This window comes from Rhea americana, unplaced genomic scaffold, assembly GCF_003343005.1.
Source record: "Rhea americana isolate MKP2758 unplaced genomic scaffold, rheAme1 scaffold_12, whole genome shotgun sequence".
Classification (NCBI taxonomy): Eukaryota; Metazoa; Chordata; class Aves; order Rheiformes; family Rheidae; genus Rhea; species Rhea americana.
The window spans coordinates 6,383,682-6,399,946 of NW_028185261.1; the positions used below are offsets into that span (position 1 = coordinate 6,383,682).

The window sequence follows — 16,265 nt, forward strand, 5'->3', positions numbered from 1 at the left end:
ATTCCCCCTTTATGTCAGCTTGCCCTGACAAATCACAGAAATTGTTTCTGGCTGTGCCTACTGTCACTGTACTCCTGGATGCACCACCTAGATTGTGCACTTGCACTGCAAACTAGGAATGTCTAATAGAGCACAAAGGAGTAAGTGTCTTGGATGCTACGCTGTGATATTGGCCCACTCGGTTGCTGTGATCAATTTATTTAGCCATTCTGTTTCTTTGTATGAAAATGGAGGCAGCATACTGAAATCTCTTGATGAAAAATGCTATTTCAGTTTTATGTACCTTTTTCATACAATATAAACTCTACAAGTCATCTCCACACAGTATTTTTGCTTTGTGAACSATTAGCTATTGCTATGTGTATCAGAAGTTCTTCAGGTTTTCGGCCTAAAAGAAGTAGTACTTGCCACTACTGTCATATCCACCTACCTATGACTTTTTTGGTTGTGCCTCAGTGAATCTTTTACATTACCATATATAGAACCAGGTTTGTAGGTTGTATTTTTTCACATAGCAGTAAGAAAGCTTTGCTTTTTTTTGACTTTTAAAAATATTTGAAAATATTTCATCCTTTATTACTGTGCTTATTTGTTACCAAGGAATACAGCTCTGTGGAAAAATCATTTTAGAGAGCAGGAGTAGTATGCTGTCAAATAGCACATTTTTTTTTTCTTTTAAAAAAAAGCACCTGCATTGAGAAAATGACCTTTAAATAAGTTGCAGATTGTATAATAGCTTTAAGTAAACCTGCATTCTAAACTTGGGCTTAGCAGTGGTTTAAGTTAGTTCTGATTTGACAAAATCTCACTGGGACAAAAAATTTTACTGTGGTTCTTTTTAATGTAAAGGAAGCTTTGAAAAAGAATCAATTATGATATATTTCAATATAAAATTCAAGACCTTGAAGAATTTCCTGTGGAGTATATTACCAAAAGAAAAAAAGAAGCAACCATAACACAGCAGCAACATAACCATACTTATCCACTCCCATCTCCAAAACATTTGTTCTTCATCCTWGCAGATAACAGGTAACACCTGAATCGTATAAACTATAATTATGCTTACAGAGCTATTTTATAATAAGGACACTTCTTTGTATTTTAACTTCATGTCATCCACTCAGGTTTTCATGATGTATTGAATTAAAATATGCATGTTGTCTTAGTACAATCCATTTGCAGGAACAAGTGGCTTTTAGTATGAGAAAACCTGTACAAAGAAAGTAGCATGACAGTCATGAGTAATTTAAATCCTTGTAGGAGAAACTGCTATAAATGAAACAAAAATGAATCTTTTTGAGCATAATGCTATGGCACTCCTTCTCCATAGTGAAATTGCAGTGGAATTTTCATTACAGGCCTGATTTGTTCTGCGACTAAATTTATTTGGAAAAGAATATCATATATTTCTCAAACTCAACATATTATATGTTGGCAGAGAGTAAAATTGGTATGCATATTTTGAAATTTGCTGAACAGAAAGTGGTAATAGGTGGCACCTTAACTTGGAAATTTCATTTGAAAGGAACAGAAAAAAAAATCAGTAGCATGAATCATGCAGTAAAATCAAGTCTTTGAAATTTTTGGTAAAGGATTGTAATTATTTGCTTAATGTGAAACTGCAAAAGTCACTGGCATTCTTGCTGGTAACATTTCCAAAAGGTTTTTATTCCAGKCGTGTCAATATGAGTCTCTAAAGGACTGCTTTCATTTAAGGAAAAAATATCCAGTTTTTACTACTTTGCTATATAGATAATAAACTTCAGATGTATCTTAATCACTATCTACGGTGAGGTGCAAATAGGGTATTAGCCTTATGAGGAACGAATCCATTCCTTCCCAGGAAGCACATCCAGTAGAAAAAGCAGTAAAACATTGCCCAAAGCTTTGATATTGATTCTGATTGAATCACCAAATCAATTCCTGTGATTTCTGTCAAAATTAATTGGAATAGGACATGAAAACACAGTGCCAAGAACAGGTAATACACCTGTACAAGAGTTACATTTCAAAATCAACCGTATTATTTTCAAATAATCTATTAATAATCAACATTGAAAGTATGATCTTAAGTGTTAAGTTATCTTACTGTGTATTAGTGGTATGCCTTCCTTGATAAGCTGGCATTTGCTGAAGGTGTGAGATGGTGAAAAGTGAAGTTGCTTAAATAAGACATTGAGGAAAAAAAGAAAACCTTTATTTTGTTACATTTGTTTGTGGAAGACACACTTTTATAGTCCCAAGAGCTCATAACAGTTTCAGCTTTCATTGTTTTTAGCAGCTGTTACCGCTGCTGTTGCCTTAGAGCATTGTGTCTCACTTCTGTTGTCTCTGATACTGTTCATGAGCCGTAGGAAGGCGCCACTGCTGTGGTGCACGCTGACTATGTTATTGGCAGCGTGCTATTAGCATGCGTTGTTTCACTCTAGGAGAAGGAAATTTAGGGAACAGTGCAGTGAAGTAATCTTCAGTCTGAAATGAGAGGCTGTGTCAATAATACAGCACCAGGTTTGAATTTTTTTACCTAATGCTATTTAGACAGAATGAGGCAAAGGTGGTGTCTGCATTGAGGTAGCCTGGCACAGGGTAGCCACATGGTAGGTCTAGCTCTGGAACTTGTTTTCTGTTCAGAAGCATGCCACATTTTTTCCACTTACTGTGCATTTGTCCATTCCACAGGTCTGATGAGGTTTCAGAGATAACATCATATCTAACTAACATTCATCATGCTACAGCCATCAAGCTAGTRCTGCACCTCCAAATGGTACAGGAAAAATCTCTGTAGTGACTGTTTTCTGACAGTGACTGAGGGTTTTTTTGTCTCCCTTTTTATAAAATACACCTTTACTTTCAATCCTTATTGCATTTGATTTCATTTATTCCTATTGTATTTTTAAAAACCAGTGCTGCCTACAAGGTATTGGAGATGATAYTATTTCTCAGGCAGGCACTTTGGGACAATGCGAGGTTCCACAATTTCCTGTCCATCCTCAGAAATTCAGGTACCAGTGGGGGGGAGAAAGGCTGCTTTCAGTAATCAGAGACCCTTTGGGATAACTGTGTAGAAGAGGTTTCGGCAGCACGTAGCGCTTGCATTTTTAGGATCCTCTTTGACAAGGAAATGACCCAAAAGAGGATCCAAGGAATCATTTGCTTTCTTTCACATGGGCACAGAATGACCAGGAGAGATTCCTGTTTTATAGACTGTCAAATCTCTAGTCTTGAGAATTGGTTGAGAGTTTTAAGAGGTTAGAGCTCAAATCCTGACAGCTAATTTTAAGTGAGACTTCTACTTTTTGGCCCTAAAGCAAGTTAAGACACTTTTTCTCCATGGGAGATTAAATCCAAGTAACCTTCATTCACATGAACAGAATACAAGCTTTCTCAGCTCAGTGAAACTCATTGAAAGTAATGAGGACATGAGTAGCCCTGAGGGTTGTTAAATTTAACTGTGGTCTGGCCTCAGCTATGCATTTTAAAAAAAATGCTTTTGTCTTTACTTTGAGCCTAGATACTCTTCTCATCATAAAATAGCCTGTGAAAGGGGTAAATAGCTAGTGTATAATTCTGTATTTGGACTCTAAAATCCATCTTCTTAAAGGGCAAGAAAGTGCAGATGGGCTTTTAGTCCTTCATGTCTTCCTTTTGTCTCATCAGTGAATGCTGCATACAGAGTAGGTAGCTGAGAGTCTGAACCTCATCTTTCTCATGGTATGATACCTAATTCAGCTCTTCAGTCCTTTATTACTAGCTGCATTTGCTCTATCGTTTAATCCATTTTCCCACGTTGTTACCCACTCTGCCCTATTGGCAACCAAAGGGACCAGACAGAGTGATTGCTTTTCAGACAACTTGGAATAAAACAAGTCTTTTATCTTTAGTCCTGCTGCTTGCAAACAAGTGCACAATAGATACAATGAGACTGTTTGACATGTCAGAGGTCTATTTCTTTTTCTTGGAAAAACATCTAATCTTCCTCTGTTTAAACCAAAAGAGAACATACATTGTCTGTGTCCTGTTTTCTGTTTCTTAAACAAAAACCAACTGGTACTAATACTTCACTTTAGGAAGAAACCACCAGGAAGTTGAAATATCAGATCTTGGCTCTACTTGGTTTCCACAGTGATGTATAATTAATTAAGCTGCAGTAATGTTTTAGCAAAGGTGAACATAAGGAAATATTCTTTCTAATGGAAAAATTTAAACCATAATATTAAGTAAGATTGTAGGGACTGATAATTTAAGTGATCATTTGMAAATGTGCATGTACCTTTGCATTTGTATTGTAATTTAATCAAAATAGTATCATTGTGCAGTCAGAAAGAAATTTTAATGAATTTGAAAGAAATAAAACTGAGGATTGTTAAAGACATGTTATTGATGGCAGAATCTTTGAAAGAGATCGGTTGTTCTTTGATTTGTGTGGCCTTTTTTCCCCCCTCATTGCTAATACCATTCTATTTGTAAAACAATGTATTTTCCCACGATGAAAGACAAAATGAATAGAGAAGAAATGGTTTGATTTAGAAAAATGGGAAAATAGATGTTAAAAAATGCATTTTTACCTTTTGCTGATGATAAASAAGCACTTTTTGCAAATGATTATGGCAGTGATACAGACTAATTAGTTTAAATACCTTTAAGCAGTTATTTTTAAGTTAGGTTAATATATTTTAAACTGAGAAAGTTGAACATACTTTGAGAAGGCCACACCTGCCAAAGTAAATTTAATATGCAATTCCCAGATGCATGCAGGAAGAAGTTTCAGTCTACTTGTGAGGTTTATGAGAGAGATGAATTTAGGAATAGAGTGCTGTTAAAGAGGTAAGATTGTGGAATGTTGCCTGTGAGATACTTTTGTGTTAACATGTGGGTCAGGAGTAGCAGGATAAAGGTTGTGCACTTTTTGCAATCCTATTCCCCCTATACCTCTAAGACATGTTGCGTGTACAGCAGTCTGAACGGAAGTACAGCATATGGACTTCTCAGGAAAATATAAACTTGGGGTATGAGCATGCACTTACTCGACTTTGATGGGAGAAAGGTTAATCCTCTAAAATTTAAAAACTTCTTTCTTGGTATTTGGATGTCTTGTTCTTCAGAACTTTGTTTTAGACCCTGAAGGATGTTATTTAAATCAAGACATCATGTGTACGTAATAATAGGCTCCGAGAAGCTTTTCTGTGCCTTATCTTCTCTTGATGAGATTAGTGTAATGCTTTCTCTTCTAGAAAGCCAAGAAGAACAGTAAGTGACCTTTCAGTGTGTTTAAGACTCTGCTATAAGTACTGTTCAAGCATATGTTACTGATTAGAATSGCATATCACATGCTATACATCTCTTAATAAAAATCACTCTATTGCATCTTATCATCTAAGACCTGCTATTCTCTACCTTCAAACCTACTTAAATTTTCTCCTGCCAAATCTTAACATTGTAGTGCTTGTATTGCATTATTCCCACTGACATTAGCAGAAGGCTGTGAAGGTTCTTCACTTTGGAGCTGCGAAGTGCTAAGCACTGTTAGCTTGTATTAACTTCACTGACAGTACAGGGGACAGCATGCAAGGAATGCATGGTCAAGACCAGCCTGCCACATGTTTGAAGATGAGCAGTTTTTTCTGCTCTATACAACAATGTATGTATTTATGTTGCTGTACTGCTTATGAGACCCAGTATGGACTAGTCTCTTACTGTGCTTGATGCTGGATGAATACAAAATTTAAGACAATACATGCTTCCAAAAGCTTACTGTTGTAATGGAAGAAGATTAAAATAGTGGCTATAGCTAGACAAAGAACACAAGGAAATGCAGAGATGGTATTGGTTATATCCAGCTTCCGGAATTAACCAACAGAAAATAATCTATAGGAGGGCAGAAGAAGAAATTCAGTAATGAAGTAGCATTTCAGTTAGAACTGGTTTGTGCCTAGTCTTCTCAAAGTCCTGATATCTCCTGTGCTTTGAAGGATGAACCTGAACATGTTCCTATCCCTATGCTGTAGCTTGGGACATTATTTTTCTCCTTTCTGATTATCATGTATTCAGTCCAAATTGTAGCTTATGTTTAAATTAGCATTGAGTAAAAATTTATTTCTTTTTATCATTTTGTCATTTATTACTTTTCAGTTTCATTCAATGAACTTTTAGTATGTGTTGCATAAAAATGTGAATAGAAGTACCTGATTCATTTCCAGTCAAATGCCCATTTAGTTTCTACACATTGTGTCCTCTTCTATTACTGAGCAGGATGTGAATTCTGCTGACAGTCCCCTCAGGAGAGGGGGACTCGCATTTAAGTGCTCTTTAAAAATAGCAGCTCCTGAAATTACAGTCAGTGTCAGATTATTGTGAGGGGGATGGGAAGTTTGGGCATTTTGACATTTTGGTTCATAAAACAAGAGAACAAATGATTTTGCTCATATTTCGAGTAGTAGCTTTTTTGGAAGAAGAACATATATATTCCACCTGAGGCAATGTATAAAATTTATGCTTTCTGCTATTCAGCTAGACCTCATTGAAATGGAACCATTTCAGTAAAGCTTCAGTGTATTTGTAAAAATCTCTTGTGAAGCTTTTGTTTATGAAATAAAAGCAATCCATCCTTTCAGATTTAGTTTTTAATATTTATTTGGTGCATCTGACTGCATGAAAAGGCCCTGAGCAGCCTCGCTCAACAAATAACACTGGAGTGAGTTGCTAAAGCAGCTTCTTGCTTCCATCTTCTCTGCAGGAAATGTGCTGGTTGTTGCCAAGTGCAAACACTGATGTGTTTTCACATGTTTAGATTGCTTCCAGGCAGAAAATTGTTCCAGATTCAAAGTACAATTTTAGAAAAGGTGCTAATATTCAGGTAAAGTCAGCATTCTTATTTGTGGTTGTTAAAAGGCTGTATCAAAATCCTATTCCATGCAGACTGCAGTATTGCTAGCGCCASATAGCTTATGGGTTATATATGCTATATATTACAAAGATTTGCTTGAAGCTCAGGACTTAACAAGCATAACACAGAGGGACTTTTGTATAAAGCTTGAAGAGTTAGTCCTTGGCCTTTGGCCAGCAATAAAGAATGCTTGCCCTTGTGCCATTTTGTCCTCTGCTGCTCCAGTTCTGGCAGCAGTTCTGCTGCAGTGTAATTGTTGGCACTGAAGCCGAACTGAACCCTGAATGGCCTCTTCCTGCAAAAAAACAGGGGTTCAGAGGTCCAAGACTGCATCAAAACTCCGTATTGATCAGCTGTAATAGAGGACTCTATTATGAGAACTCTTCATATCAGAGCCAAACAAATTAAGTACAGCGATGCAGTACTACGGTACTAAAAAAAGCCATATAGAGTGTGAAGTAATTTTCAGTTTTTCCACAGGATAATGGAAGGTCCGAAAGAATAAAAGAACAAACAGCTCCTTCTGGGGCAGTCATTGGTTTGGCTATATATCCACAGTTGTTGTTAATCTTTCCCTCCTGTCTGTATTTAGTAGTTGAATTTTGCAGGTTCTCATCTGCAAATGAGACCTGTGACCAGACACAGAGCCAAGTTGCAGCTTTATATTATAAAATATTTTTGTTGTTTGCAAAGGCTTGCTTACTCTTCTTTACTCTTGCTTACTGTTCTTTAAAAAATTACTTTCCCGTTTCATTGAGGCAGATTTGGAAGTCAAACCAGAAACTTCAGACTCTACTACGATGGAAAGCACTTTGTTGGGGAGAAACGTTTTGAGTCCATCCATGACCTGGTGACAGATGGATTGATTACTCTTTATATTGAAACCAAGGCAGCAGAATACATTGCCAAGATGACAATAAATCCAATTTATGAACACATAGGATATACAACTTTAAACAGAGAGCCAGCACACAAAAAACATATGCCAACCCTGAGAGATGCACATGATGGCAAAGAGTCTACAGGAGAGGATGAGGTAGCAGAAAAGAGGGTAAGCAATTGTTAACCCACACTTTTTTTTCCTGTTAGACTTTTTATTTATACTTTCAACCCTCCTCTACTATAAAATACTAAAGGTACCTGAAGGTATTTAGTATACATAATTATGTAAAGTATTATATTAATAGTAATATTTAAAATGGTTATAGGGTTTTTTTTCCCAGTGGTAATTTTTGTATATTGCAAATTTCTGTGATTCAGAGATTTGTTACTTATCGTTGTCAGGTCCCTTTCTTCAGTTGTTTTCACAGTTATAGATGTTATCATTATTGTCACTCCTTTATTTCAAATGGGCTGAGGATGTTTCATCTTAAAATTGTTTACAGTGTCTAAGATAATTGCCCTTTGGTCCAAAAATATATTCTTTAATCTATTCAGTATTCATCAAACAAAATAACAAAATGTATTCCATAAGCTACTCAGCTGTCTCCATACAATGACAGTAAGGTTGTCCACATTATAAATAAACCTGTTCATTAAGAAGATAAAATGTTAGAACACTTCACATGTCAATTTTTGACAGACTGAGCTTAGTCAGAACTATTTTTGGCCTCAGCCAGACTTATGAAGGATTGCTCTCTTCAGAGAGTTGCATTATCAACTGCATCCTGGATAAAAAACAAAAAAGGAACAACAACAACAATCTTAGAACTAGTGAAAAATAAAAACATTAAAGGAGGCTGTGACAGTATCAGGCAGACAAAGCAACTGCGTGAAACTTTGTTCATGTGACCAAGACTAAACTTAAAGAAAACATCATATAAATTTCGTTAATTTAAACTGAATACTTTCTGCTTGTTGAAAAGCCCACATATGAAAGTCTTTTAAAAATGTATTTTAAAATTATTTTGCTGCATGTATAACACTGATATGCTCCCCTATTTCACTCATTTCACAATGAAGTTAGGAGCATCTAATATGCTATTATAGCTCACGTAAGAAATACTAACTTGAATTTGCCTCATTTGTTTGTCCTATCAATCAGAAATATAAGTCTGTGATCTCAGCTTGTCTTAACACCCTCRAAGAGGGAGAGGAAAGGTCACACTAAGGGCTTCCAAAGTACTTGACTAAATTGTGATACTAAGCTCCTCCTAGAGTTTGCAGAGAGAGAAGCCCATAACGTTGGTTGGGTCTTCCTCTAGCAGAATCTTCTGTCCAGCACTGACTTTACTGAGAGATGAAGCGCCCAGCTTTAAGTATGAATCTTCGCTGTTTGTCCTATTGTGATCAGGTGATTTTGACAAGAGAAATGTTATGGGCGTATTGATGCTAGCTGCCCGTGTTAAATGTCTGCTTTCTTGCCTGTTAATTACTAGTGGGAGAGGTATGACTTACCAGTTACAGCTCCTGACAGCCACTGACTTGCAGTGTGCTGTCACTTCAGTGTGCATGTTATCACAGAGGTTCATTGTAATGCAAAGGCTAGGTAGAAATCTCCTGTAAGTCACATAGTTCTGGAAGTCACTATTTAAGGTTTCTTTGCTAAAATTAACTTTAACTGCATTTAGCAGTGACAACAAAATTAAAGTGACAATAAAATTCTCTTCTATCACAACATTTCTTAAACTGGAGAAAAAGTTTTCATAGTAAAGGGATTTCAGTGATTATTATTGAAAGATACTGTTTTTTCTGTAGAATGCATGGTCAAACTCACCAACAAAACATATATATTCTCGTGAAATGTTTTTCATGAAATAGCTCAAGAATTACTAAGTAGTTCTCTSAGATTGAAATTTCAGAGGATAAACATTTAGAGATCAGTCATGTAATCCTAGCGTCCCACAGCATTTGTTTAGAAGTTATAAGCAGCTAAACTTGCTTTATGTGCAAGATAGTTCAATTGCAATGGTCTTGATTGGCCTGAAGCCTAGCTTTTGCGGCTTTTCACCTTATTTATCTTAGAAACACGTTGATGCTGACACCTGAGTGGAAATAACAAGGCACCACAGYATAAATGAATGCAGAGATTACTGTTTAACTTCCAAGCTATTATCCAATTGGAATTACTATCCWAGGCTATCCGAGGAGGCATAGTGTGGTCTTTTTACTGTCTAATGGAGCAGAGGGCACATCTCTGTTGCCTTTACACCTCTCAGGGCCTTTGCTGGAGGATGGCACAGAGTCCAGTGTGCCACTTCACCCAGCAAATCTCCAAAGGGTGAAAGGCGTTCAACCCCTTTACAAATACCCAGCCGCAGTAGCAACATCAACACTTGCAGTAAGCCACAGGTAAAGCTTGTCAAATCATTGCTCTCTCCTTTGCACATCATAGAGCTGGGGAGAGTGGGAAGGGAGAGAGACCCAGCAGTGGCCCTGCTGGGTATCTCATGGGGAGTGTGTTGGTGCACCAAGAGCCAAAGCAAGTGTGGGAGGAAAGAGGGAGGAGAGGAGAGCCTGGGGGCTGTCCAAATGCACCTGTCACTTGCCAGAGGGGCTTGACTATTTGCACACCCACTAATGCTGTCACCATGACAGCCTGCATGAACTGGCTCASGTTCAACTGGGAGGAATGCAACTGAGGGACTTGAGGACTGTGAAACGGGCAGCTGCATCACACTGGTAGGAATTTCCCAGTGTCAGTTAATTATATAAAAAACAGTGAAGTCCTGATACATATGCTTGTAGGATGAGTAATTTGCATTTAAAACATGATTCCAAGTGCTAGATGACAGGAAATGTTTCTCTGACCTTTTTAAAAGCCTGCCTACTGTAAAATGGTAACACTCTACAAGAGAGAAACACAGGGGAGATTACAACATCTCCAGTTAAACAGAAGGCCCAATATCTCTGCTAGATTAGAATACTTTGAGTAAAATAATAATACATAAAATGAAATAAAAAGAAGATACAAATGCTCTCCTGAATTGCTCAGAAGGACTTTTTGCAGGCTCCTGATTTTTATTGATATTTCTTTGAAAGCTTAGATTTATAATAATGTGTTGTTTACTTTATTATGAACAGTCATTTGAATAATTTAACTCTGGTATAAAGAAGCTTTCCTGTAGCACACGTATAAATAGGTCAAGCAATTTTTCTTTCTCTTTGGTGAGAGAGATGGAAGAGTACATTCTTGTTGTCCAGTATGAAATATATTACTGAATCGATATTGACAATTCTAACAAAGAATGCAAAGAAAACTGTCCAAACTACAACAAGAAAAACACTGCCTTTTGATCCAAATTGCCAAAGCTGTGTGCTACAACATTATCCTAGTGATACTGAAGAAGAAAATCTCTTCAGGGTGCACTATGTGGCAGTTGTGCATCTTTATCAGTTTTAAATCATAGTCATCTTAACTTTTCATCTTTTGCTTCTTCCTCGGCAAGCAGAGGGAAGAGTCTGGGTCTTGAACAGAGATCACCCTGAGCAAAAATAGATTTCCCAGTTTTGCAGATTCTGAGGATGTTTAGATCTGAATCTCGACTTTGACTATGACTGTTGCCCAATCCTGTGTTATGTAAGTAGTGTATAAAAGATAAATTCTTGAGAAAAAGGAAAGGAGAGACACACAGGCTCCAACTGTGGAACAGCTGGTGAGAATGTAATTTCACAGTCTGTCATAAAATCAAGTAGATGAAATTGGGCAGCCAGAGAACACACCTCAGACTTGAAAATGAAATATTAAAGAGTCCTTCACGTAGCAGTGAATCTGGTATGAGTCAGTGGCTGGGAACGCTACAGAGGTATGTTAGATGCCTCCCAGCATACATTAATACTACTTTGTTCTGCATCTTTTTGGCAATTAATCTATAGTAGAAGAATTCAGTGGACTTTGAATGAATTGTCCTGTGTAGTACATTAAAAATGAGCCTTAGAAAAGGGAGGATTTAAAGATGGTGAAAGATAAAAATTTGACAAAAATTATGTAATCATTAAATGAGGGTCATAGCACACAAATCACAATACTCGTAAGTACTAAGTCCTGCAAGAGACCATACTGTGRTGTAATTTAAGATAAATTTTAATAGGAAAAGCATGAGAATCTGATTCACCACCCAGCACGCACTTCACTAATTATGAGAAGGAATTTGATAGTTTGCCATGTGCAACTATATATTAAAAATAAGATAATTCTTAGTTAATGATTTATGACTTTCATGACCTATGAAAGAATTAATAGATAGATAACTAGAGGAATAGAGATTGAAAACAGGAGAAAACTTGCCATGCTTGAGTGCCCTAACAGATGTTGTAGCTACTGCGCTAAAAAGGTAATGCTGGCTCCCAAAACAGTCTGCAGATTGTTCAGAACTTGAAATYATGCAGCCATCGTGGTCTACGTATTAATAGGTCTGAGATCTTTTGAAAGAAGGCTTCCCATTCAAATTCAGTCTGTATGGCGTAATGAGGAAGTGGAGATAATACCCAGTATCATACTGAGTATTATCATACATTTATTGCTCTTCCCATGTTCTTGAATACTGATGGATCTCTGCAAATTCTTCACCCTCACAGGTAATTATGGTCTTGGAGCAGATGATTTAATTCAGTTAAATACCTTATAAAAATGGTAGCTTTCTGAAATTAATTGCTAGATACATACATCAAAGTCCTTCTTGAAAGCCATGCACAACATGAAATTAAAACATTTTTCATTTTGACATACTTTTAAAATACTGGCATAAGGAATTGTGTGAATGCTTCATCCAAGATTTAATGTTAGTTATGTAAAAAATTAAAAATTCACTTATGAGTTATTTGCTCTTTCAGAATGAAATTCTGAGGTTAATGTTAGGGTAGCAACTGAATCACATTTATTCTTGTTTACATTAGTGATAAGTAGTATTTCTTCAAGAAACTTTTCAGTAACTGCAAATCCATTAAAAAAAGTCTAGACTCTACTGCATCCAGATAAATTCCTAAAAATGGAAGGAGTTGAGATAAGGTTTGTCATAGCAGCGGTCATCCAACAAAASCACTTTTTTGTTATATTTTTAATGATTATAGTGGTAATACCATTTTTTTTCCATAATGATGAATTCCGTCTGCTTGTGTGCAATTCTGGTCAGGGAGATTTGGAAAGATAAATCTGCATGGTTATAGTAGGAAACATGCTTTTAAGGTTGCCTCCAAATATAATCCAGAGCACAAAGTTAATTGCAGTTTCTCTGTATATTTCTAACAGCTCCACATACAAAAATCAAGGGTCATAGTTCTGTGTGTTCGCAGATGGACCAGTCTCACTTTGCAGCCTTGAACTGATATGTTTATTTTCATTAATGACACAACTACTTTTGTTCATACTCAGATCTGCTAGTCAGTAAGATCTGCTTAAAAAGCTTCCTTCACCAAGGCTTATTTTGTCTTCAGTGAAAGGGTATCAGCAAATCTAGCGGAGGAAGTTACAATGGTCTGTCATAAAAGCATAAGCCCCCTTAGCARGGTCCATGATGGGAGACGACAGCCTTTGGCAACGTTATTTGATGCCCAGTAATACCAGTACTAGGACGAATAGTGAGTGAAAAGAAGACGTCATCTTAATGATCAGGAAAGAAAGTATACTTTTAGAGTGGAGAAATCTTAATGCTCAAGTTGTTTGAAGCATGTTTTTCTCGTATTAAAACTGACTTGATTTTATCAGGAAAAGATGAGCATGTAATATATAAAACTCTAGACCAGCTATAGCCAGAACAAGGCTAGCAACAAAGCAATAATCCTGTTAAAAATACAATTGATGAATGTTTACATTAAAGTACATGTAAAGACACTGAACCCTGAAGAATCCTATGGGTTAACTTGAGGAGATTGTCAACTTTTTTTGCACAAATGTTCCTTTTCAGTCCCTGCGCGGGTGTCCATGACAATCACTCTGTAAGTTTAATGTAATTTATAAATAAAACATAGCTCTGTGGAAGGCAAAAACTTCTATTTATTTCTTCTGGGTTTAGCCCATCTTTCAGCACAGACTTCAAAGTACAGACAACTTTGTCAATACTAAGAAAGTTCCTAACAGAATGAAAGACAAGATTTTTTAGGTAGCTGCTCCAGTTGATCAGCAGCTTAGTACTCAGCATAGATTGCCCCGTCCTCAGTCTTCATCGTGTTCACTTTCTGTGCTTTAGCATTTATGGTTGTGGGAATCTATATGGTTATATATGCCATTGTGTGTGTGTGTGTGTGTGTGTGTGTGTATATATATATATATATATACACCATATATATCTTTAAAAATAAGACTTCAAATGGTTATGAAAAGTTTTTATAAGCACAAATTTTTACTTTAACTAAATGTTTACTAAGAATTGAGAGAAGCAAGCTAATTGCACTTGGTGTCCAGCATGCAGGCATCAGCATGAGGAAAGTTATCTTTGCTACAACCTACAGAGTGCTTTTTCCGTTCATACTCATTTAAAGTAACCTAAGCCCTTATTTACGTTCAATGTGGCAGTAAAATTGATACATTAAGAAGATTATATAAACTGATCTTGTTTTAAGATTCAGAGCTCCCAAACAAAGCATAAACTTTTCTAGTAATTCCCAGGTCACAGAGTGTCTAGCTTTTCTCTCATCAGTAGCTCATGCTTACCAAGGGTAAATTACCAGGCCAGACTTCTTCTAACGATCTCTAACTGGATCTGTAGCTTGGCTCCAGTGCTGATGGGGGTTCGTGGCCCACCTGCGTGCACCGGCCTGAATTCCTCCTAGCCTCTCTGCCTGGGAGCTCCCGGTAAGTGCCCGGCTGTACTCRGCCGGTGTCCCGCCGCACAAGCAGGATCCCAGCTGATTCCAGTTAACACCTCCAGACTTCACCTGCCTGCCTGAGCCTCCAAAGCACAGTTAGTTTAATGCCCACACAATGGTGTGGGGTGTTAATGTGAAGTGAAAGTTGCATGCCTGAGTGCTTACTGTTAGTCTAGTATTTCAAAGTTAAAAATAAATAAAGCAGCACAAACCTCAGACGTCTAGGAGAGGTTTAAGTCATGTTGCATTTCAGATGCRCAGCACACCTCCTGTCATGCTGCTACTCCTGCAGAGAGGTTTCCCTGCCATTTTGTAGCTACGCGCTGTTGAGGATAAGCACTGTAGTTCAACCTTTTTTCATAGATACAAGTGACCCGACAGCTCGCTGAGATGATTTGTCATGTGACCTTGTGCTTTCTYGTGTAAGTGTGGCTTGTTCATGATCTGGTGTGTGAGCTCGGGGGCAGGTTTATCTCAGYTGGTTACAGCATGGTGCTGCTAATGCCAAGGTCGYGGGTTCAATCCCCGTATGGGCTACGCTGAGGGTTGGACTAGATGATCTCCAGAGGTCCCTTCCAACCTTGCCATTCTATGATCCTTGGATTTATACAGGAAGATACATTAGTCTGGTGTGTAATTATACTGAGATAGTCAGGAGCCCAGTCCTGGGGAGAAGAATTTAGTTCCTGAAAGCCCCCTCGGACGCCCGGACTGGGCCCTCAGCAAAACTATGGGGAGTCCTTGCACTCCCCATACGCCCTKGGCCGCCTTGGGCCTTTGTAAAACGAATGCTGGGCATAACTGTCCGAAAGGCTGTAAAGCAGTAGAGCTGCTGCACAGGTCAGTCTGAACCACACCTGGCACGTTGTTACTGATAAAAGGAAGCCAGTAAGTTACTCTTTTCCTCCGTCTCTCGGAGTGCTGTTAGAGGTAAGCCAGTGCGAGGCCCTGGCTAGTAAAAGGCAGTTCTTCCCAGTGTCCTTCAGGAAGTACCATGTATCTCAGCTTCTCCTATTCAGTGGCAGAAGTTTCCCTCCTTTTTAATCGGCATAACCCAGTGCGAGCAGGATCACAGGGAGGGGAAACGTTCCTTAGCTCTTGAAGAGGACAGCTATGTTCAGGTGCTCTTTAGATGARGAGAGATTTGCCCATCCTGGCAGACCTTAGCTGGGGAAATACAGAGGTCTGCCTAAGGTCCTCATGAGCATGGGAGGGCTGCCATGGCTTCAGTCCTCATATTCTGTAGGAGTCTGCTGCTTTCCTTTCCCTGTGGACCTTATACTCGGGGGTTTCCAAAAAGGCTGCCTATATGCATATAAGGAGATGAAAGCTTTTCTTCCTTTTCTTCCTTTTTTCTTTTTTTTTTTTTTTCTTTTTTAGACTGTGGTTTCTCCGTGATTTTTTATGTCTTCTCGCAGCTGCATAATCTTGGTGGTCACAAAAAAGAGAAGGTGGGTCTGTTTTCAAAGCAGTTGCTGAAGGAGGCATGTGATTGTCATTTATTCCTTAGGCAAAGAGCTTCCAGGATTGTGAGGGACTGCAGTGGGCTGCTAGCTGGCAGCTCTGTCGTTTGTTGTTCTGTTTCCTTAGCTGTGTGAGTTTTGAGTCTTTTTTTCTTTTTCTTTTTTTTTCTTTTTTT

General features: G+C 37.8%; 1 protein-coding gene across 1 annotated transcript in view; it reads left to right on the forward strand.

The window, feature by feature from the left end:
- The window catches only part of CHN1 (chimerin 1), a 113,138-nt gene that overhangs the window by 51,276 nt on the left and 45,597 nt on the right, over positions 1 to 16,265 (forward strand). Inside the window, exon 7 of the mRNA XM_085321959.1 lies at positions 7,646 to 7,934. Within this exon, the coding sequence (XP_085178085.1) occupies positions 7,646 to 7,934 (289 nt within the window). The remainder of the gene's footprint in view (positions 1 to 7,645; positions 7,935 to 16,265) is intronic.